Here is a 23,839-nt window from a genome sequence, read left to right on the forward strand (position 1 = left end):
TCCAACCCAAGTCGAGCCCTTTGTTCCACTTTTTTGGCGGGCTTCTCCACAGAAGCCCTCCAAAGTGGTGCCACTATGTCTGGGGTACTTAGGAAGGGAATTTAGGCACCCTGGACTGAGTTGCCTAGGCAACTCAAGTCGCACTCCGTCCTGATTGGCCCAAGTGGTGAGCCGGCCGGCTCACCACTTAGCATGTTTGAGTGACAGCTAGGCTGAGTGAATGGGGGTTTACTGCATAAAAGCAGGGCTTTGGGGACTGGAACTTCAGAAGTCACCACAGGACCTAAGAATCCGACGAGGGAGAAGCTGAGCCGACCTGCCACGACACCACGACCGGTGGAGCCCTGCTGGACCGTCTCACCACTTTTTCCCAACGACAGAGGAGATCTCCCGCCGGAGAGTCTTCTTCCTTTAACTGGTGGGGATAACCAGTTTCACCGTCTCTTCGCTTTCCCGCCGTATCTCGTGGCTGCCTTGCCCATGCCAGGCACCCCGGCAACCGGGATACCACGTTTTACCACGACCGCGAGACAAAGGTACCACCTTTTACCGGAAAACTCTGCGGCTGGTTTCTGCCCTGGTAGTGCAACGACCTTCATCTTTCCTCCAAATCGAGATCTTCTCTTCCCCTGGATGAAGACGCAACTTGCACCCACTACCAGGAACAACTGCCACCGCTGGAGGATCCTTCCCACTTAAGGTACCATGTCCCGCCTGGCTTCCCTTGCAACCGACTGTACGGGGTAGATTTAGCCCCCGGCTTTCGAACCTGGGTTAGCCTGGGACACCATGGCTAAACTTTTCTAAGCCTCTCTAAACTCTTTCCTGAACCCTCTGCAAGACTTTCTAAGCCTAGTGTAACTGTGATATCTTGGGCACATTTGTGCTCCACTCTCTCTAAGAGTGGGCCCAGCCTTTGGACTTCGGCTCACCAGTGGCTTTTTGCTCTCTGCCTTGCTAACAGTGTTCGTGAATCATAGAGTGGTGTACCTCTTCATATTCTGTCTTTTTCCCTCCCTTTTTCACAAACTTATTAGAGTGCAATCTAGTTAAGCGCTCACCTCTGTATGAAAATAAGTGGTGTTTTACTGTGATTTTCTAAGAGGGAAAAAGGGGTGTATATATCATAATAGTAACTGTGTTTAGAATATTTTACAATAAGAGTGCTGGAGTGTTTCAACTGTGTGTTTTTAAATAAATAATTATATACTTTGATACCAAAGCTCTGGTCAGTGTTTTTGTATTAATGTATCTGAGTGCCTATTGAGTATACTTTGCATACTGCCTAACTCTTCTTGAGGGAAGTCTGACTGCTCAGCCACAGCTACCAGGTAAATCTGGGTGGTACGGACTGCTACCAAGTGGGTTTACTGCCAACACCTGTAGTCTTAAATCTTTTGCAGTGGTCCCTAAGGGAACTTCACAGGTTTCTGCCTAACACATACCAGGAGGTTATGTATCCCTGAATTTCAGGTTTAAGTTCATGCAATTCAAAATACTGAACAGATTATATTACACCCCCGCCAGACTAAGTAAAATGTTTCACCTTGGGGGACAAGTCTGCCCTAGATGCGGCTCTACCCAGGCGGATCACCTACATATGTTCTAGGAATGTCACCACTTAATAAACCTTTGGGACAAAGTCTTACATACTTTATCCAATGTGCTGGGTTCCCTGTTAGAGCGAGCCCTGCTTGGAGCTCTGTTTGACATATGCGCAGATCTGCCGAGCAAGAGACATCGAGCATTTGTGACTATGGTTTGCATGATGGGCAAAGGATCCATTCTTCTGAAGTGGAAAGATCAAAATCTGCCTGGGGAGCGAGAGTGGGTGGCGGCTTTGACCTGGGCTCAAGAACCTGAGGAACTGTATGTGAGCACATTGCTCCTACCATCCAGACCCAAGGATAATTGGTCAAGAGTTTCGGGCTTACTTGGCCGCGCTTACAGCCACAGAATAGAAGGGCAGTCGGCTGCAACCAACAATAGACATTTTACTATTGCTTGTGCTGATTACATGGGCCATGTTTTACGATTCCAATGATCTGTGTAGAAATTGCATTTGTCTGATTCCTTAGGTGATGTGTTGTGCTCGACCAAATTGCCAATAAAATAAAGTTTAAAAAAATTAAGAATTCACTGTGTTCTCAGCTCGTTGGTAGTTAGAGCCTGGTCAGAAAAAGGAAAATCTTTCTGCCACAGAGTGGAGTCGAGTGGGGTCGCGTGCCAATAATCACTCTGTGAATAATGATTTTGTCTACTAATTAAAGATACATATATTATTTCTGGCTACCGGCCTATTTCTTGGCTTCATATTGAAAAAGGGGTTAGGGATTACAGTGGAATACTATGCAAAGAATGGCAGAGTTAGTCAAGAACCTGATTTAATTTTCAATTGGCGTGGCATGCTTGATTTTGGGGGAGAAGGTGACGAAGCTCCCCGTATTAATTGTTGCCCAATAAATATATTCTACACTCGGACTTCCCTGAATGTGGGTGAAATGGTAAGACAGTTCTGTTTCTGAATAAAACGCATTTGATTCTGGAGAGCTTTTACAGACTGGTATGATCGATTCAGATGCATGTTTGGGCTATAGGCACTTTAAAACACATGTTATGGGATTGCAGCAAAAGCAGACCTTTTTGGGTCGCTGTTACTGGGGAAATTAATAGAGTTTTGAATATGCAATTGGATTTTTACTTACAGACAATTGTTTTGGAGGATGATGCCTTGTTGAAAGACCTAGATTATCTTCAAAAGTGCTGGCTCCTTAGGTCTGCTCAGGTGGCCAATAACCACATCCTTAAAGTGTGGATGTTTGATAAGGCCCCTACAATGCTTGATTGGTCGCAAGAGCTGTCTAGGATGTCTTTGAATGGAAAAAGTGATCTTTAGGCTACAAAAGAAAGTCAAAATGTATGAAGACATTTGGGGGGCATTCCTGGAACGTATGTAATATGTTTAATATTGGCCTTGAATGGATGGGAGGGATGGGGAAGGTTAACATTTTTGAATGGGGGAGAGATGTCGAGGGGACCTGTGCTCTTTTATTGTGTGTGTATTCCTATATAATACCCAAAAAAGAATTGAATGAAAAAAAAGAGTAAGCGCACCCAGCCTCTGCAGATAGTGGTCCTAGCAGTATTGTTTTCAACAATGGATTCCCTATTCAAATCTCCCAAAGAAAAAGTGCACTTCAACCTAAGTTCCACAGAATACATGTGACTCTGACCGTCTCAGTTCAGACTTACATGTTGCTGATGGAAACCATATCATTCTGCATTTCCCTAATCCTGAAATGCAGACTTCGAATAGATCAGTCAAGCAGTTTCCCAGGACCAGGTGGTCGCAACTTCACTGTCACTTGGAGGAAGCAATTGTCATTCAAAGAAGCCTTCACAAACACCTCCAATGGTGAAGCCGGCCAGCAAATCTAACAAACGGTGCACCACTACGAGAGCCTCCACACAAAGAAAATTCATCAGACTCATCCCTAAGAGTATAGTGGTAGGACATCAAGGGCAATTAACTTAAAAAGGACATTGGTTGGACAGCGAAAAACATCTCCACAGCAACTTTCTGGAGCTCAGAGCAGTAAGGTGGGCTCTTTGTTTCTTCCACTTCCCAAAGGGAAAGTGGTCAGAGTTCTAAAAGACAATACAAAAACCATGTACTATACAGGTAAGCAGGGGTGGGGACTTGTTCACAAGTCCTTTCTATGGAAGCGCAGTACCTGGGGAAACTGAGCCATTCAGGCCTTCCACTTGCTATGAGCACAAAACGTTCAACGGCAGACGAACTCCGCAGAACAATAAGAGAATGTCACGAATGGGAGCTACAAAACTGGCAACTAGGCCGCTGATTCCAAACATTTGGAAAACCACAAATAGACTTATGCGCCACTTGGACATAGAAAGAAAATGCAGCAAGTTTGCCAGCAGTTTCTGATGTAAAGAGTCAGAGGGGGAAGCATTCTCCTTCCTGTGGACTGGAATGTTCGCTTATCCCTCCGATACCACTAATAAGAGTATTCGCCAACATCATACAATACCCTTGTCAGTTCATTGTCATAGCCCTGGCATGGGCGAGACTGTCACAGTTCTCCAACCTTGTCCAGATCATGATATGCAATCCAATACGCCTCGCCTCGTGCCAACGAAAGGCCTACTCTACACAGACAGAAGGCCTGTATATCGCCACAACCCGAAGTTGCTCAAGCTGACTGCGTAGCTCCTGAACTTTTGGTATTTAGACATTCCGGAACAAAGTAAGACGGTGCTGCTAGTAGCCTGGACTACCTTGACTTCTATAGCCAATACACTAAAATGAAAGCAGTTTTGCCCATAATATTGGGAGCATGGTTGACCTCCCTTTTAAGTAAAACCTCACCAAATATGACCATACCTTTTGTTCTTAGCAAAGAGTGGATTGGTGTGTGCATCCATTAAAGTACACCTGGCACCCACATAGCAATACACTTGCAAATCGGGAACTCCCCCGCCCCCTTTTCAGTCAAACAGTAATAATGCAATTTATGAAAGGGCTTATATGCGCTCTTTCACCAGTAACAAAAGCAGCACCAATGGGGAGTCTAAAAACAGTCTTGACAATGCCCATGAAGGCACGTTTTAAACACCTACACGGAGCAGACATTAAACATCTTTCCTGGAGGGTAACATTCTTGGTGGCCATCACCTCTACAAGACGAGTCCTAGAGATCCAGCCATTAGCCGTTCATGAAATCTACCTAGGTTTTTCAAATATCAAGTGGTTTTCAGAAATAATGCAAGATAGTATTTAGTATTTTAGTATTTTATTTATTTCTATAGCGCACCAGGCCCAGGGGCATCCGGGCGCTTAACTTAGTTACAACAAGATGAAAGCATGACAAGGCAATGTGACAGAGTATTACAAGATTATTACAGGAAGATATACAAAATTTACAACATATACATTCAAATGAATATCGATAAGGCAGTGATTTACAGGATAGTTAATAAGGGATGCCGAGTAGGTCAAAGTGCAAGTAGGGCAGTAAGCTGATGTTAGCAGTCTTGGGCGGATAACCATGCTTTGGTAAGGTATTTGAATTTCAGGAAGGAAGGTTCTGCTCTAAGGTCATTGGGGAGTGAGTTCCAAAGTTTGGCTGCCAGGATGGGGAAGCTGGTTCCACCAGATCTTAGGAGATTAAAGCGCGGGATGACAAGGCAGTTGGCTTGGGCCGCTCTGCGAGGTCTGGTGGAATTGTGGAAAGAGAATCTGTTAGCCAGGTAGCGAGGGGCTTGGTTGTGGAGGCATTTGTGTGTGAGAGCCAAGGACTTCAAGGAGATGCGCTGTGGGATAGAGAGCCAGTGCAGGTTGCGCCTGGTGTCAGATATATGCTGGCGCCTAGGAATGTTAAGGGCCGCTCTGATCGCATTGTTTTGGACAATTTGTAGCTTATTTAAGTTGCGGAGATTAGTACCTAGATAGAGGGCATTACAGTAGTCAACCTTGGATAGAACAAGGGTCCTGGCCAAGGTTACGCAGTTGGCAGTGGTTAGGAACGGGCGACAGGCGGTGATGAGCTTGCAAGTAAGCGCTGCTGCAGATGAGACTGCGTTGGATTGTCTAGTCAAGGATAGGGTTGAGTCGATGTAAATCCCAAGGGTTTTCGTGTCCTTAGCAATCGGGATGGTATTCCCATCGATGGTGAAAGACTTGAAGGCAGGGTTAAGTTTAGTGAGTTTTTGTGGTGAACCAAGAATGAGGAGCTCTGTCTTTTCATCATTTAGGCAGAGGCCGTGCTGGGCCATCCACGCTTGGATGACCTGGTAGATGGCGTTGATGGCAAGGGAGTCAGTTGTGTAATCGCCTGTGATGGGGATGAGTATCTGTGTGTCATCAGCGTAATTGGTATACGTGACGCCCAAGTGATCCAAAATATCGAAAAGGGGTTTGGTAAACACGTTATATAACGTGGGCGAGATACAAGACCCTTGAGGCACACCACAGGCGACCGGAGCGGGTGGTGCGGCCGCAAGTGGGGAGAATACACGCATAGATCTATTATCCAGGAAGGATCTGATCCAAGTGGCGGCATTTTCTGAGAAGTGTGCGGCTGATTTGAGGTGATGGCAGAGAATTTTGTGATTGACGAGATCAAAAGCAGCAGAGAGGTCCAGGAGAAGTAATAATGCCAGTTTGCCTTTGTCTTTGAGATCTTCGATCTGCGTTTTTAAGTCAATAAGGGCGGTCTCAGTGCCATGGCGAGGCCGGAAGCCTGATTGCCTGAGTCCCAGAAGGTTATTAGATTCAAGGTATTCCTGAATTTGTAGGTAGGCCGCGCGGTCGAGGATTTTTAGTAAAAAAGGTACAGTGGTAATTGGTCTGTAGTTTGTGGGTATGCTGGGATCGAGGGTAGGTTTTTTCAGAAGCGGGATGACCCATGCATCCTTAAGATTGTCCGGTACAATCCCAGAGCTAAAGGAGGAGTTGATGAGCGTAGTGATGAAAGGTGCTAGGTCGTGAGCAGCTTCCTTGATAATAGGTGCAGGACAGAGGTCACCCTGACAATTGGACGGTTTAAGGCTAGTGATAATCTTTTCCACTTCGAGAATGGAGAGTGGAGAGAAGCTAAAAGGAGTCAGAGAGTCTGTGATAGAGGGGTTTGTGGTAGGTATAGGGATCTGTAGAGGGTTGGATTGAAGGCTAGATTGTTTGTTGTTAATTTTAATTTGGAGAGTGGCAATCTTACCTAGGAGAGCTTCTTGGATTTTGGAGCACCAGGTGCTATCTTTGGTACATGTGTCAACCTAACCAACCAAACCTAACCAAAGTGGCAACGGATTTCCACCTTAACACATCCATTGCTCTGTCAAACATTTTTTGAAATGCTATATGAAGGGCAGAGATCGCCCATCACACCTCCCCTTTAGGTGTGCTAAAACATTAGATTGACAGAAAAAGAACTTTCCAAAAAACGACAGGGTTATTTTTTGTTTACAGACTCGCAAATAAAGGTGACCCCATCTCAAAACAAGGCACGACGAGATGAATAACATCGGCTATTACTTTGCGCCTTAAAGCGCCTCACCGACCTCTTGCCAGTAATGTCCACGCTCTTTTCAACGAGGTCAATGGTGGCTTGCACTGCCGTGTGGCCCAGATTACCTGTGGGACATCTGTCACTGCACGTATTTGCCATACATTGCTTGGATGGGGAGATTGACGCTGGCATGGGATGATCAGTGCTGCAGCATGTATTCCAACAAGGGGAGCCTTTCCTGCCTACCTCTTGCCAACACTGTAGTACAACTATTCCTTAAATGCAAAATACTGCTTTGAAAATCCATTCAAAGACCGTGAATCTATGAAAGATATTATGCTGGAGGAGTGAGTTACTTAACTGTGATTCCAGTTCTCCTCCATTGGTATCTTTCATAGTCACATGGAAACACCACCAACCCCATAAAGGCTATGGTGGTTCAAAGTCACACTCTTTAGCTAGTTACAATATGAACATGGCATCCAGGTGTGGATCCAAGGATTCAACTTCCCATTGGGTGAGAGTAAAATGACCCACAATGAGGTAGGTGGGCTGCAGTAGTCACTACTTTTTTTTCTTTATCATAAAAATGATGACATATTTAACCAAGTATTCCCAGCCTGGCAACTGTGAATATTCAAAGCATACCAATGCTGGAGAACTGGGGTTACAGGTAAGTAACTCATTTCTTGGGCAGTGCTAGCCATGTCGATGGTGATGTATAGGAAGAGTGCACACATTCGTTAATTGTTGGACTGTAAAATGTTGTGACAAATTATGCTTGGGGCTACTCAGCATGATGAGTAACACATTTCCAAACATCATAATGGTATGCCAGGTTATAACAAGGGCAGGGACAATGTAGTGGAGTTCCTATGTCAAAAGCTAGGACTGTTTTTATATTCCAAATTGTGAAAAGCATGCAGTGTCTCTACTTTGTCAGGCTACATTGCATATGAAGAGAAAGGAAGGGACAAGACGAAATTGGGTAGTGATGATTGCTTGGGAGGTTGTCATTCCTTAGTAACCTGGCTGTAAATTCACCGGGTGTGATTTCTATTGGGCACCACTGAGCATATACAGTAGGTACTGCTCAGAGTGAGTGTGGTGGGTGGAATACAGTATGGCCCTTGGTGTGAAGGTTTGTGGCTGGTTTCTGGGCTGATGCCTTGCTAGTACCAAATATGAAAGGTACATAGCTCCTTCACTGTCCTTGAACAGCAGTGGCCCCTTCTGCTGCTCTCCCTCTCTGGTGTGTTGGTCCATCCAGTCATGTCCTATTCCTTGCATGATGGTACCTTTAGTCCTTTTTAATTGTTAAAATACAAATTAAGTACTATAATGAAAAGCAGAGAAGAGGACTGGATGAACAAACCCAACCAACATGGAAATACTTGTGATCTTGCAAACCATTCCCGTGGTGTTTTATTAGTGTTACAAGGTTTTAACTGCATACCAGAACGCATATTAATAGTCTTTCTCTGGCTCCTGATCCTCGCTTCCTTTTATTGCCACTTTTTGTATGTTAATGCCTAGATCTTGCTCTGCTTAGTTCGTTTTTTATGGTAGTATTTCCAACTCATGGGGTTCTATTGAAGCAGTAGGGTAGTGGATCACGAGGGGATCTATAGTGGCGAGTGGCGTGGTTATGATGTCACGTGCATGTCGTGTTTGGAATGTAGAAGGCTCTAATTCTAAGGGTTCCACATATGGTGGTTGAAAATGCTGGGACTAGATGAGAAGGGGCTAGCCTGGGTGATGGGGCCAGTGCTTTGTCAGGGAAGATCTCAACAGAAGATCTCTACATGACACCCCAGAGAGGACCTGGTAAAGAACAATAAAGGTGGTTATATACTCACCTACCCGTATCAGTCTGGTTACTGCGATCTTCCTGCGTGAGAGGTCTGTACGAGCCCAAGGGGGGCAACAATATTTTAATGGCTACTGCGATCTTCCTGCATGCAAGGTTTGTACGAGGCCCAAGGCAACATGGCTAAAACAGAGGTTTTTTTCATTATTTATTAGGGCAAACCTTTAGAACTCCACCTCGCATTCCCCTACTATTGCTGTTGCTCTACCCCACTAGTGTATGTGAATGATCTGAGTTTTAAAATAGATAGTGACCTGGCACCACCCTAAGCTGCATGTCCACCATCTTAAGATCCAGAAAACCAACCCCTTCCCGCCGCCACCAGTCATTCATACCACAGTTGTGAAAGCCATCATATCATTTTGCTTAGACTATCCTCTTGACCTGCCTGCCAGCCTATCTTTTCCAACACCCCCAGTTGGTGCAAAATGCAGGCAGCAGGTGTTAGGGAGAATTCTCTGTTAAGGCCAATTTCCCAAACCTAGTGATTCCCCCAGCAGCTTTGCTGGATTTTTGGGGGTTTATTATTTTCTCCTGCTAAGAGTGAGACTCTTTTTCTCCCACTCTTAGACATGATTTGAGATATCCTTTGACTTTGTAATGTGTTTTATGGGCTATGGGGTCTTTTACTCCATAGGGTTTCATGTGTTTTTGGTAAGTGTGTTACACAGCACCCTCAGTGCAGGAAAACAGGGGTGTCATAGTGACCCCCAAACATAGACTCCATACCCTGGGACTGACTACTGTCTCCGAGGGCATATAAAGTCACCATTGACTTTACTAGTCTTAAATTGTGAACAGAACCAGTACAAACCATCATATTGTGGAAGTACTGGTAGGGGTAATTAGATTGCCCCTGGTTCTGTTTTTCGAGGGGGCCCTGTGCAGTCCCCCCTCGTCGAGTTTCTGGCTGGTGGCAGGGGTTACCACGCAAAATATTCCACCAGAATATTTCCTATGGGATTTTCCCATTCATTTTAAACGCACCACTTTTTTGGTGCAATGTTAAAGATACTGCTGGGTTATTTATTTAATATTTATTCCCCGGTTGGGTCTTTTTGCCAGGACTCGGTTTTAAAATGGCGTTTGTGTTCGCCTCTGTAACTCCAACCCAAGTCGAGCCCTTTGTTCCACTTTTTGGCGGCTTTCTGCACAGAAGCCTCCAAAAGTGGTGCCACTCTGTCTGGGTCTACAGGATGTGTGGGAGGGGGGTTTAGGCACCCTGGACTGAGTTGCCTCGGCAACTCAAGTCGCACTCTTGTGTGATTGGCCCAGTGGTGAGCCGCCCGGCTCACCACTTAGCATGTTTGAGTGTCAGCTAGGACTGATGAATGGGGGTTTTCTGCATAAAAGCAGGGCTTTGGGGACTGGAACTTCAGAAGTCGCCACAGGACCAAAGAATCCGAAGGGGGAGAAGCCGAGCCGACCTGCAACGACGACGCCACCCGTGGAGCCCTGCTGAACCGCCTCACCACTTCCCCGACGACAGAGAAGATCTTCATCCCGGCTAGTCTTCTTCCTCTGAACTGGTGGGGATAACCAGTTCGCCCTCTTTCCGCCTTCCTGGATCGTCTCGTGGTCGAATCACCCGTGCTAAGCACCCCGGCGGCCGGATAGCCACGCTTCACCACTACCGCGAATAAAAGGGTAGTACCTTTTAACCGGGAAACTCCGCGGCTGGTTTCTTCCCTGGCAGTGCAACGACCTCCAGCTTTCCTCCACGTCGAGATCTTCTCTTCCCCTGGACGAAGCACCGACTTGCATCCGCTGCCAGGAACAACTGCCCCCGCTGGAGCTTTCTCACCATTTCAGGTACTGTGTCCCGCCTGGTCTCCCTTGCAGCAGACTGTTGAAGGTGTCCCGTAAATCCTTGACTCTCTGTCCTGGGGTGACCTGGGACCTGCTAACTAACTTTTTCTGAACTGATCCAACCCTTTTTGAACTATCTGCAAACACTTTTCAAAGTATCATTCCACTGTGTGATCTTGGACACATTCCCCCTTGCTCTCTCCCAGAGTGGGCCTGGCCATGAACTTTCTTGCTCAACAGTAGACTCTGCCTTTTTCTGACTTGCTGTGGTTCTTTTAAAAGTGTTGGTGTTGTGTACTTTCCTAATTCTGCCTTTTCCCTCCCTTTTTAACTAACTTATTGGAGTGCCATCTTAGGTTAAGCGCTCACCTCTGTCTGCAAATAAGTGGTGTTTTAACTAAGACTTGTTCAATAAGTACTCAGGGATGTATATATATATTGATAGTGACTGTGTTTGAACTTGCTTGCCATATTAGTGTTAGTGTATTTTACAAGTGTGTTTTTAAATAAATAATTATATACATTTATACCAAAGCTCTGGTCAGTGTTTGCTTGTGCTACTGTATCTCTGTACCTATTTTGTATACTCTATATACTGTCTAACTCTTCTTGAGATGAGACTGGCTGCTCAGCCACAGCTACCAGGTAAATCTGGGTGGTACAGACTGCTACCAATTGGGTTTACTGCCAACACCTGTAGTCCTAAGCCTTTTGCAGTGGTCCCTAAGGGAACTGCACAGGTTTCTGCCTAACAGCAGGCAGCAGACTCCCTTTGGCATAACTCGGTCATCTCACATTTGGACTGGTCTTCTTACCCTCCACTGACTCCAGGGGTGTGCATCCTTCATGGCCCTCTCCATTGTCAACCAAATAGCAGTGGCCCAATTTTTCTGATGGGCAAATCGTACTAGTGCTTCTCCTTCACAATGCTATGTACACCTTAACCTGCTGGCAGTCCCCTACTATTAACGTGCAGGGGTGGCCTTGCTTTCTCTGAGGCCTCTACTTTCCAGAAAGCTATTCCACTGTTGCATCTTATTTCTGATCTGCCCTTTCATAGAGCCATAAAGACCAGGCTTTTCTGCACCATGTAAATTCAGTCCTAGTCACTGCACTGTGCTGTTGTGCACTTCTTATACCCATTACCATGCCTTACCAATCCTGATGACCTCAACCGCAGAAACCACAACACTCCTTAGGAGAGATGTCTCAGCCCATTAAAGTAAACAAAACCACTGATACAATTACATAAGCATGAAGGTGTGACTGATGGATTCGGCAAGAGGCTGTTTCATAATGAGACATTTACCTGCTAGTCTGTGTGGGCTCATTGTGCCTTCCTAGCTTAGGTCCCATTTAAAGTACATTTTAACCATAACTGGATTCATTTCATAAGCTGCAATCTCACTGCCACCTCCTGTGCGTTTCTCTTCTATCTGATCTGTTCACACAGAGCCCATTGCAGCCTTTGGCTATACTTTTCTAAACCCTGCACATAAAAAAAGCAATATTTGAGAAGAGAAAACTGCTTTTATTGCACTTTTTTTTGTTATTACTTAATATCCTGGTCATTGATTAGTTTGCTCAAACTTTATCAAAATGACAGTGTTGTTTTTATTAATAACTTAGCAGTTTACTAAATTATATGGTGGTTGAACTACTGCATTTTAGCAGGTCTTGACAACTGTGCTGCATTCCTTCTTCAATAACTAATGCAATTGATCATAAATATCCTGTTACTGTACCTGTAACCTATAGTTTCTAATTCTTTCGTTGTAGGCAACATTAAATGTCATTCGTGATGTTGTTCTGTTGGTCCTAGACAAGAACCAAAGATTCAGAGAGCTCGAGGGAATGTCGGCACAGAAAGCTTCAGGAAAAGAGAATAAGGTGGACACAGAATTAGCATACTTGACTCATGATGGACTATTTATAAGTGATGCTTTCAGTGATGGCCTGCTGCCTTCCGTCGCAGAGCATGCCAACTCTCAAAGGAACACATCACCCTTCAGCGAGACCTGTGTCAGTGACTCTGTCTCAGAACCTGAATGCACCACTGATTCTTCTTCAAGTAAGGAGCACACCTCCTCCTCGATTACAACGGGAGGAGTGGAGATCATGTGAGTAACTTTTTTCCTGTGAACAAAGTGCCTTTTTGTTTTCCTGTAATGTAGGGAATGGAGAAGGGCCTATTTTGCACATTAACCTATATGGTCAATATTCTAAGTTGTTTGTTTGAAAATTTACTTTGCCATTAAACTAAAGGGATCACTACCTACAGCATACAGATCAAAGTAGCTAATAGAAAATGAGCAACAATTGGGGAAAGGAGGGGATAAGTGAGATGGACAATGCTTAGAAATCATACCAGATAATACACTTCAAACCAATTTCCGCCTGTTTGTCTTTGTATTCAGAACAAGCCCTCTGATGACACTTGGGTCTAACCAAACTCTAGCTAATACAGACTGTCAAAGTCCAGGTAAAGTACCTCTGTAATGAACGTGCTGTCTTGAGTCTCTATATAACGATCTTCAGCAAAGCCAACGCGATGCACACCATTGCAGAATAAAGCAAATTGAAATTAAAATGCAAGTAGAATGTTTTTGGGGATATTGTCGGATTCCCACCACACTAGGTCAGAACTCAATCGATCTCAACCAGACATGGGAGAGTTAGGTAGTGGACTTTACAACCATACAATCTCTAGGGTGGGAGGGGGTCGAGAATACAGGCTTCCACCCTAAACTCCCCTCTTCTGAGTCACCACCCCTTCAGTACCCAGAATCGCTGGGGCCACTAACCTCTGCCCTTGGTACAGTAGCAGAGGTTTCAAGAACTGCAGGTGAAGTGGTTGAAGTCTGCTTCGGGATTGGTTCAGGTCAGGGGGCAGTTCCTTGTTCCAATGGGTTGGGCAGAAGATCTTCCAGCAGGATGTCCCAGGCATTTCCGGACAGCAGCCACTGCAGGTCCCACGATGAGGGGAGACTTCCAGGATGCAACAGACTGCCAGCAGCTAATTTCACCCTTCCAGGGGGCAGCAGGCAAGACACATGGTGGTGAAGTAGACTCAACTCCACAAAGCCCTTCTTCATTCAGGAGAGAAGATACAGCAGGAGAGATGGTCTTGGGCCACAAGTCAATGGCCTGTGTGAAGGCATCAGGAAGCAGGCACAGACAACTGAGTAGAGCTTGGCTCATAACTGTTATTCAATTAAAAAGAAGGTTGGGAAAATGCCCAACTTCTCTGCTAAGGTGGGATTTCCCTACCTATCTGAAACTAAGGAGAGTCTTTGTCTGGAAGTCCAAAGCAAATGTCTGTCTGTGTCCAAAACCTATACTTGCTCTCACAACTACTTGAATATAATGTGTAGGGATGTCGTCATCAAAATAAGAAGTTCTCAAATAAAAGTTGAGCTTCTTCCAGCTCATGGTTGGGAAAGGAATTTTCCCTTCCCCAAGATTCAGGGTGGTTCACTTTGTCAAAAAGAGAGGATCCCTTCCTCACGCTTTCAAGTCTCTCAATGTTCCAAAACCAACACAATTCTTTAGGATACTTCTCAGCTTTTCTGGCAGCGTTGCCTTCAGTTTCACCAATATCGCAAAAAGTTCAGTTCAATAATATCAAATCACCCAAGTCTCTCCTTGACAGTCAAACACAATCTTATGGGTGAGTTATGTGGCTTTTCCTTTAGGTGGGTGTATTCGGTCTTGGCGCATTTATTGGACCACACGGTCCACCCATTACAGGTCATGCAGCCAACACAGCTTACTTGCTTCTTCAGTTACAGTGCCACTGTTTTGGCTTCACAGTGGGATTGGGTTTTCCTCTTGAAACTCTCTCAAGATTTGTTTTGCCACCATTCATGTGTTACACTTCCACATATTCTGAAAGCTTTTGCCACTGCTTATTCTTTGTTTGCACAGTTCTTTATATTCTTATGGCACTTGCCAATGCTTGTTTTCTTCAGTTTATACATTTCACAGTTGCTTTGTATCAGGTAATATCATCAACTGCTTGCAATTCAAATCGTTTTCAATCTCACTTGCTTTCTTTCGGTTCAGTATTCAAAACATAAGGCTTCATTTCATTCAAACACATTGCATAACTTGGAAAAAAGTCTTTTTGCTCCCGGCTATCTTGTTTGGAAAATCCGAAATAAATATTTGTAACACTCTGGTTAGTACGAAATAATCCGTTTATTATTGGTATTTTTCTTGAGTGGTTCATTCCATAGGTATATTTGTGTTTTAAGAAACACTATTTTAGGACTTGGTGTACAAGTTTGGTCAGCCGACACGTGTTTCGACCCATAAGGTCTTTCTCAAGGCTGAGCAATATTCAAGAGTGCCAAGTGATATGTGGTTCGTGACAATTGTGTGACATGTTGTAGTACATTCAATTGTGGTGTTAGAGTGATGTGCAATAATAGTGACAGGAAAAACATAACATCAAAACACATTGATGTGTTGATTTTAAGAAAAATAATTTTCAATTGGAAGACAAAAAGGAAAAGGGGAGGAAGAGAAAAGAAAAGTAAGCAAGGAGTTGGTTCCAGGTACTTTTAGTAATGTGGGATGAGGTAAATGCCTCTTACCAAGAATTATTGGCTGTCTGCCCTCGGTGGGGTTCTGTTGTGAATGTCCTTAGGGCATTCTTGGCTCCTGTTGGGCCCTGGAGGGAGAAGTAATGGAGATGGTGAAAAGTGAAAGGTTTAGCTTTCATTGGTGGGCATTGCGGGCACTTGGTGGGAATACCCCATGTGGTTCTCCTTAGTCGTGAAGATATCATGTGTAATGGCTGTCCCGGGTAGGTGCTGTTGGCTGGGGCCATTACACATTAACGGTGTGGAAAATACATCAGGGACTCTTTCTTATGAAGAGCTCATGTGTGTTTCCAGCCGGTTAAGTGTTTGCTGTTTTCAATGCGCCATTGAAATCATACCACGGGCATTTTGCCAAAGCTCGTGTGTGTCTCTCAGCCGGGTTGGTAGGTGCCTAAGAAGGGAGCTGGTGTTGGTTGTTGGGGTGCCCCAGGCTGTTGCTGCTGGCTGGGGCCAATTCTATTAAGTGGTCTGGGAAGTACATCAAGTGATCTTTTGGAAGAGCTCTTGTGTGTTTCCAGTCATTGCCATGTTTTAAATTGCTAATACGGCATTGAAATCACATCATGGGCATAGTCGCAGAGCTCATGTGTGTTTCTCAGCCGGGTCGAACGAGACCTGAATGGGGAAACATTAAGGTCGCAATGTCCCAGAGAATAGTGGTGCATATTGTCAAAGTAGGTGGGCGGGGAGGCTTACCTGCGTGCTCTTACTGGCGTCCTGGGCGGTGCTCCGCTGCTCTACTGACTTGCGCTGGGTGCCGCCATTATAAGCGGTTCGTCTAGTCGTAAATTCTTGTTAAGTGGCTGATCGCGCATGCGCAATCCTGTAGTGTCCCGTTGCCGATCCCAGCGCATGCGCGTCGTGGGCTGTGACTGCGCATGCGTCGTGGATCGGCACAAGGCACTACAAAATTCAGCTCAATTATGTATATTGAGGAAGTCTGTTGGCAGTAGCCCTGTGGGCCGCAAGGAGCGAAATAGGGGGGAAGGGGATTGTGTTGGGGAGAAGCATGAGTAGTGAAGCTATGTGTTAAAATAGCCTGTAGGATGCATGCTAATCAGGCTGGGAAGATTAGCCCAGGACCGCAAGGATGAAAACCTAAACTATATGATGGCTCAAGTGGGCCATGGAAAATGTGACTAGATAGGTGGTAGTCAGGTGGCGAAGTACTAATTGCTATGTGTCTAACTCTGACTGGTGGGTTAACCTATAAAATGGTGTGTGTGGCGTGGTCCTGTGCTGGGCAAGCGTTGCCCAGCGAAGAATACAGTCAATGGTCCCAAGTGGGAATAAAAATTGGAATAGAATAGAAAGAGAGAGTTACAGAAAGACATTCAGATCATGATCTTTATTCAGGCCATTTTTAACACATCTGAAGTGACAAATCAAACGTGCTTCCTCTTGTCTCAGTTTTTGGATTCTGTCCCCTCCTCTTGGGCCCAGCCGGACCGTCTTGAGTCCGATGAACCTAATGTCACTCTTGTTGTCCATTTGGTGATTCTTCTGCCAGTGGTTTGCCAATGGGAGTTTGGGAGCTTGTGAATATATACTATTCATATGTTCTCTAATCCTGAAGCGTGTTGAAACTTTTCACGGAAAACTATATAGACACTTTTCACCAAGCGGTAATCAATGACCTACATAGATTGGAAGACCAACGAACCCATGGAACAGAGACCAAGGGCAATCTAACTAAAGAAGAACAGACCATACTTAAAAACTTGCGAGAGGAAACAGACATCATAATCAAGGAAGCTGATAAGGGTGGAAACATAGAAATAATGAACAAAGCGGATTACCTCAAAATGGCCCTCAACCACCTGGAAACACCCGGCAACTACGTTAAATTGGACAGCAATCCACAGGCAAAGATTCTTAAAGAACATCAGGAACTGCTAACCAATTACAAAACAGCGGGGCTCATAACAGATGAAGAAAACAACTACCTCAGGACAGATCACCCAATTATGCCAACCATTTATTTCCTACCAAAAGTCCACAAAGCCTTTAACATCATTCCAGAGGGCAGACCAATCCTAAGTGGTATTGGAGGGATAACGGAAACATTGGCAAGGTACATTAACAATGTTATACAACCACTGGTTAAAAAAATACCAAGCTACTTGAGAGATACAATGCACACTTTGGAGATACTTGCCAACATCAAATGGGAACCTCACTTCCTAGTGGCCACTCTTGACGTTAAGGCCCTATATACATCAATTGACCATGAACTTGCCATAACTAGCATGGGGTTCCTTCTCAAACATGAGTCAGCTTCGCACCTAGATCAGGTGGAAATGACTAAAGCCTTCCTCAAATTCTCTCTCACAAACAATATATTCATATTTAATGGTGAATACTTTAAGCAAACCAAGGGGATCGCAATGGGAGCCAGCTATGCTCCAGCTCTAGCAAACTGCTTTATGCTCTCCTATGACCTTAAACACGCAATGAAGGAAGGCAAGTACACTAGGCTCATTGTCAATTGGGCAAGATTCATAGATGACATTATCTTAATATGGAAAGGAACTAAAGATGAGCTTAATGAATACATGGGCTACCTCAACACCAATATCTTTGGTATCGAATTAACCAGCCACACCAGCAAGGTTCAAATTGACTTCCTGGATCTCACGATTGAGATAGAAGAGAACAAAATCACAACCAGAACCTACCGTAAACCAACGGAAGTGAATTCCACCCTGCATGCACAAAGTTGCCACAGAAAAAGTGTTATACGCAACATTCCCAAAGGGGAATACATTCGGGCAAGAAGGAACTGTAATACAGATAAAGCCTTCACAGAAGAATGCAACCTACTAGATCGAAGATTCAGAAGTCGAGGTTACTCCCATGAAAACCTGGCAGAAGCAAAGACACAAGCCTGTCAACTAGAACGATCAACCCTACTCTCACCCAAACCTAGAAGACAAGATGACAATCCCATGATCAGATTCGTAACACGATATAACAAAGACAGCTATGCACTCCAAAAAATTTTGACCAAGCACTGGGGACTACTCCGCATGGATGAACACATCAAGCCGCACCTAGAAACATATCCCAGTATGTCATACAGCAGAGCACCAACTCTGAGGACCTTACTAAGCCCCTCATTTCTTTCAGACAAACACATTACAGCACAGGATTGGCTCAGTAAACTCGCACCAATTGGTTTCACGAAATGCGGGACATGCTCAATGTGCAAGTATGCAACCCAGACCAAATGTGCCAAATTTTCAGGCTGCCCAATCTTCAACATCACTGAGCACATCAACTGTAAAAGTAAATTTGTGATATATGCAATAATCTGTGTTTGCAATAAAATATACATAGGCAGCACCATCCGAGAAACACGCTTCAGGATTAGAGAACATATGAATAGTATATATTCACAAGATCCCAAACTCCCATTGGCAAACCACTGGCAGAAGAATCACCAAATGGACAACAAGAGTGACATTGGGTTCATCGGACTCAAGACGGTCCGGCTGGGCCCAAGAGGAGGGGACAGAATCCAAAAACTGAGACAAGTGGAAGCACGTTTGATTTGTCACTTCAGATGTGTTAAAATGGCCTGAATAAAGATCATGATCTGAATGTCTTTCTGTAACTCTCTTTCTATTCTATTCCAATTTTTATTCCCACTTGGGACCATTGACTGTATTCTTCGCTGGGCAACGCTTGCCCAGCACAGGACCACGCCACACACACCATTTATAGGTTAACCCACCAGTCAGAGTTAGACAAATAGCAATTAGTACTTTGCCACCTGACTACCACCTATCTAGTCACATTTTCCATGGCCCACTTGAGCCATCATATAGTTTAGGTTTTCATCCTTGCGGTCCTGGGCTAATCTTCCCAGCCTGATTAGCATGCATCCTACAGGCTATTTTAACACATAGCTTCACCACTCATGCTTCTCCCCAACACGATCCCCTTCCCCCCTATTTCGCCCCTTGCGGCCCACAGGGCTACTGCCAACAGACTTCCTCAATATACATAATTGAGCAGAATTTTGTAGTGTCTTGTGCCGATCCACGACGCATGCGCGGTCACAGCCCACGACGCGCATGCGCTGGGATCGGCAACGGGACACTACAGGATTGCGCATGCGCGATCTGCCACTTAACGAGAATTTACGACTAGACGAACCGCTTATAATGGCGGCACCCAGCGCGAGTCAGTAGAGCAGCGGAGCACCGCCCAGGACGCCAGTAAGAGCACGCAGGTAAACCTCCCCGCCCACCTGCTTTGACAATATGCACCACTATTCTCAGGGATATTGCGACCTTAATTTTTCCCATTCAGGTCTCGTTCGACCCGGCTGAGAAACACACATGAGCTCTGCGACTATGCCCATGATGTGATTTCAATGCCGTATTAGCAATTTAAAACATGGCAATGACTGGAAACACACAAGAGCTCTTCCAAAAGATCCCTTGATGTACTTCCCAGACCACTTAATAGAATTGGCCCCAGCCAGCAGCAACAGCCTGGGGCACCCCAACAACCAACACCAGCTCCCTTCTTAGGCACCTACCAACCCGGCTGAGAGACACACACGAGCTTTGGCAAAATGCCCGTGGTATGATTTCAATGCCGCATTGAAAACAGCAAACACTTAACCGGCTGGAAACACACATGAGCTCTTCATAAGAAAGAGTCCCTGATGTATTTTCCACACCGTTAATGTGTAATGGCCCCAGCCAACAGCACCTACCCGGGACAGCCATTACACATGATATCTTCACGACTAAGGAGAACCACATGGGGTATTCCCACCAAGTGCCCGGCAATGCCCACCAATGCAAGCTAAACCTTTCACTTTTCACCATCTCCATTACTTCTCCCTCCAGGGCCCAACAGGAGCCAAGAATGCCCTAAGGACATTCACAACAGAACCCCACCGAGGGCAGACAGCCAATAATTCTTGGTAAGAGGCATTTACCTCATCCCACACTACTAAAAGTACCTGGAACCAACTCCTTGCTTACTTTTCTTTTCTCTTCCTCCCCTTTTCCTTTTTGTCTTCCAATTGAAAATTATTTTTCTTAAAATCAACACATCAATGTGTTTTGATGTTATGTTTTTCCTGTCACTATTATTGCACATCACTCTAACACCACAATTGAATGTACTACAACATGTCACACAATTGTCACGAACCACATATCACTTGGCACTCTTGAATATTGCTCAGCCTTGAGAAAGACCTTATGGGTCGAAACACGTGTCGGCTGACCAAACTTGTACACCAAGTCCTAAAATAGTGTTTCTTAAAACACAAATATACCTATGGAATGAACCACTCAAGAAAAATACCAATAATAAACAGATTATTTCGTACTAACCAGAGTGTTACAAATATTTATTTCGGATTTTCCAAACAAGATAGCCGGGAGCAAAAAGACTTTTTTCCTACCTACCAAACGGGCTCAGGCTAAACCCCAAAAACCACTCCTGTGATCTTGCTAAAACTAACAATCACAATGCAAATGGAGCTTAGCACAGGAAGGTTTCATTCTTAGAGCCTAAACGGACCTCGCATTGCATAACTTGCCACCAAATTCCCAGTTTACTCTCCTGCTGGTAATTTGCACCCTTCCTAAAGGCATTTTTACAGTTTTGATGTTCCAAATGCTTCAAATTCTCCAGACCCTTTCTTGGCCTTGTCAATTTTATCTGGTTCACAGTTCGGTATTCACAAATCCTTCTATTCAATTTTCTTGGCCTTCAAAAAGTATTTCTTTTAAGCTGGACCGGCATTTGCAGTGCCTAAACAGTCCCTCGCTCACTCACGAGCGATCCAACCTGTACAGAGCACACGGTTTACCCCACAGCGTCCCAGTCATTCAAACTCCTTTGACTCACCGGGTATGCTGTCTGCGGGTACTACTTTCTGTGGCTGTCGCTGCTCCCGGCTCAGCACGCCTTGGTTCCACGATCTTCACGCCTCGGTTGACCGGAGAAGGTGTCCCTCCGACTCCTGGAGGGTTGCAGACCAGTTCTGCCACCAGAGACCTTTCCCGCTTACACTGTAATGAGATTGCAGCTTCTGGACTTTCGGCACGTGTCTCCCTGGTCTCACCTCCAGCTTCTCCTGCAAGCATTCCTTGGTCTCATCTGAGCAGGCCACGTATACCACCCTCCAGGCCCCAGGTGCAGACACATCAATGGCAAGGTTCTGCACCATTCACACTGATAGGGCTGTCTAATCATGGATAGCCTTTCGCCTCACACCTGCCCAGCAACAGATATACCCTGGAATGTGGATTCAGCTAAGACACTCCACCCCTATATCCAGCCCGGTTACACATATTTCACTTTCATCGGGAATCCAAGCTGGATTCCTCCAAAGGTGAATGCTTTATATGGGAGATCTCGACCTGAGAAGGCAGGAAACAGGACAAAGATGATGTCCAAAGGAGTGGGTGGTGACCACTTCACATGGCAATTTTGAGTATATGGTAAGCAAAATGGCATAAAGCAGTAAAAAATAAATGTGGATGCGAGCACAAACAAAAACAAAACTTAATAATCCAGTGCCACTAGCCTCTCCTGAACACATCAAAAAGGTAACAAAAGTGTTACTAATGAAAAATAAAAAGCTGTACATAGTGCCCCTGCAGCACTGTAAGGGAATGTGTGCTACAGTCAAACCATGCAGGAATCTCCCAACGGGGCACAGCGTCCCCCTGCACTTCTGACCCTATAGGCTGACCAGTGCCCCCACAATAGGTGAGTTGAACAAGGCAAATAAAACAAGAAGTCTTTACTTTCTTCAGAAAGTCAGTACAGGGTTCAAGCCATAGCAAATAGTTGGGTGTTCCACTTAAGTCCATGGAGGGTAAGTTGCAAAACGAAAAAGTCTTTCCAAACACTAATAGAAACTCCATGACCCATCCTTGATCACACTTTTAGCTTGCTTTTCTACTTCTATTTCTCCCTCCTGTCTGAATTTCGAAAGATGCCCGTTTCAATGTCTGTGATGGTTTAATGAGAACTGTCCCCATGATCAGCACTGTAGCTGCCTTTATCATCCTCCTGTTGAGAATTATTTACTTATGATGCTCTTGCACCTCCATCTGAAATCCTCGTATGCTATGTTTTATAACACAAACGGAAAGTGGGACTTGTATGGAATGCTAAACATGGGGAAGAAACATGCGGCAGCCTGGAATGCAGTAAAAGAAAATGAATGGCTACGATGAAAAAGAATATCCGTCGAATACGTCATTTGGAGGGTTTCAGCTAAACCAAACTTTTTTTGTCCATCTGCTAAAATCCTTCGCTTGCATACTTCTTTTCTCCACTTCCCTCTTGCATATTCTTCCTGCCCCTATCACTTCATCCTGCACCCATCTCCATGCGTTAGTTTCTTGTGTATTGAATTTTTCATTTATTTGAAATAATAACTTCATGTCATAACTGTATTTGCATGAAACTATTGCTTTGAGCCCAAAGTGTTAATGAAAAAACATAAATTCATGCCTTATACCTGTTAATCCTATTCCTGAAAATCCGTTCTTTTTTAATGTCTCTGGCATGCGCCATCAAACCTCTATATGGGTGTACTGGTTAAGTGAAGTGAGGCTAGACATCTAATTTGCACATTGTGGATATTCCTCTGCTCAGGGATGGTCAATGTCCTTTGTGCCCCTGCTGAGCGTCTCTCCTCGATATATTTCGAAATCCACTCTCCTGACACAAATATTGTAGTTGCTGGGACTTTGCATAGAGTGATACTTAAATACCACAATCACTAAGTACTGGGAAATGAAGTGTCAGGATTCATTCCTCTCCCAAAAGATTTCTTTGGATCGAGTCCCAAATGCAGTCGTTCCTTAATCTCTCCTTTTACATAGACTTTAAATTACTGATTGGCTTTGAAAACCTGGAAATTCCGAAATAATGTGCAACTGCTGATATTGTTATTGCATTTTAATGTGGCCTCATTGCTTTTTTCATTCCTTACTTACATTTTTCTGCTGCTTGAGTCCACACTACCTGTATATATTTGTGCATTATCACTATTACTAATGACTGTAACCAATCAGCCACCAAGGGCCCCTAAACACACTAACCGTCCACAAACTCCACTTCCTTGCATTTCTCAAACACTTGAACTCTTGATGTACCCTGTGATGTCTCCTTTCAGGAGTGCTTTTCCCTGTAACTGGACTGTAACTTTTGCTGTCCACTGGATAATGTGTGACATTTTACTGCAACATTTCTTGAAGACTCAATCAGGGAGTGAAGGATGCACAGAACGTTTTTTTCAAATCTTGCTTTGGTGTGCAACATAATAGCAGGCTATTGGTCAGAGGACTAAAGCTTCACGCTTAATTAGGAGATTAGGAGTTCAGGCAAAATCCACATTCGTTCATACTTTTAAATTTGTGTATTTAAGGTTGTGATTCTATGATGTAATAGTTATTTATATTGCACCAATTACCACTGTAGTGCTCTACCCACACTGAGGCTTGTTTGGAATACATAGCCACTAACCTTTTTGA

General features: G+C 44.6%; 1 protein-coding gene across 2 annotated transcripts in view; it reads left to right on the top strand.

Annotated features, from left to right (window-relative positions):
- Positions 1-23,839, top strand: part of VPS54 (VPS54 subunit of GARP complex) — a 2,536,401-nt gene that overhangs the window by 1,378,152 nt on the left and 1,134,410 nt on the right. For both annotated transcript variants that reach the window (XM_069608186.1, XM_069608187.1), the window contains one exon: positions 12,487-12,827. In XM_069608186.1, the coding sequence (XP_069464287.1) occupies positions 12,487-12,827 (341 nt within the window). The remainder of the gene's footprint in view (positions 1-12,486; positions 12,828-23,839) is intronic.

The sequence above is a fragment of the Ambystoma mexicanum genome, chromosome 4q, assembly GCF_040938575.1.
Source record: "Ambystoma mexicanum isolate Mex_15411 chromosome 4q, UKY_AmexF1_1, whole genome shotgun sequence".
NCBI lineage: Eukaryota > Metazoa > Chordata > Amphibia > Caudata > Ambystomatidae > Ambystoma > Ambystoma mexicanum.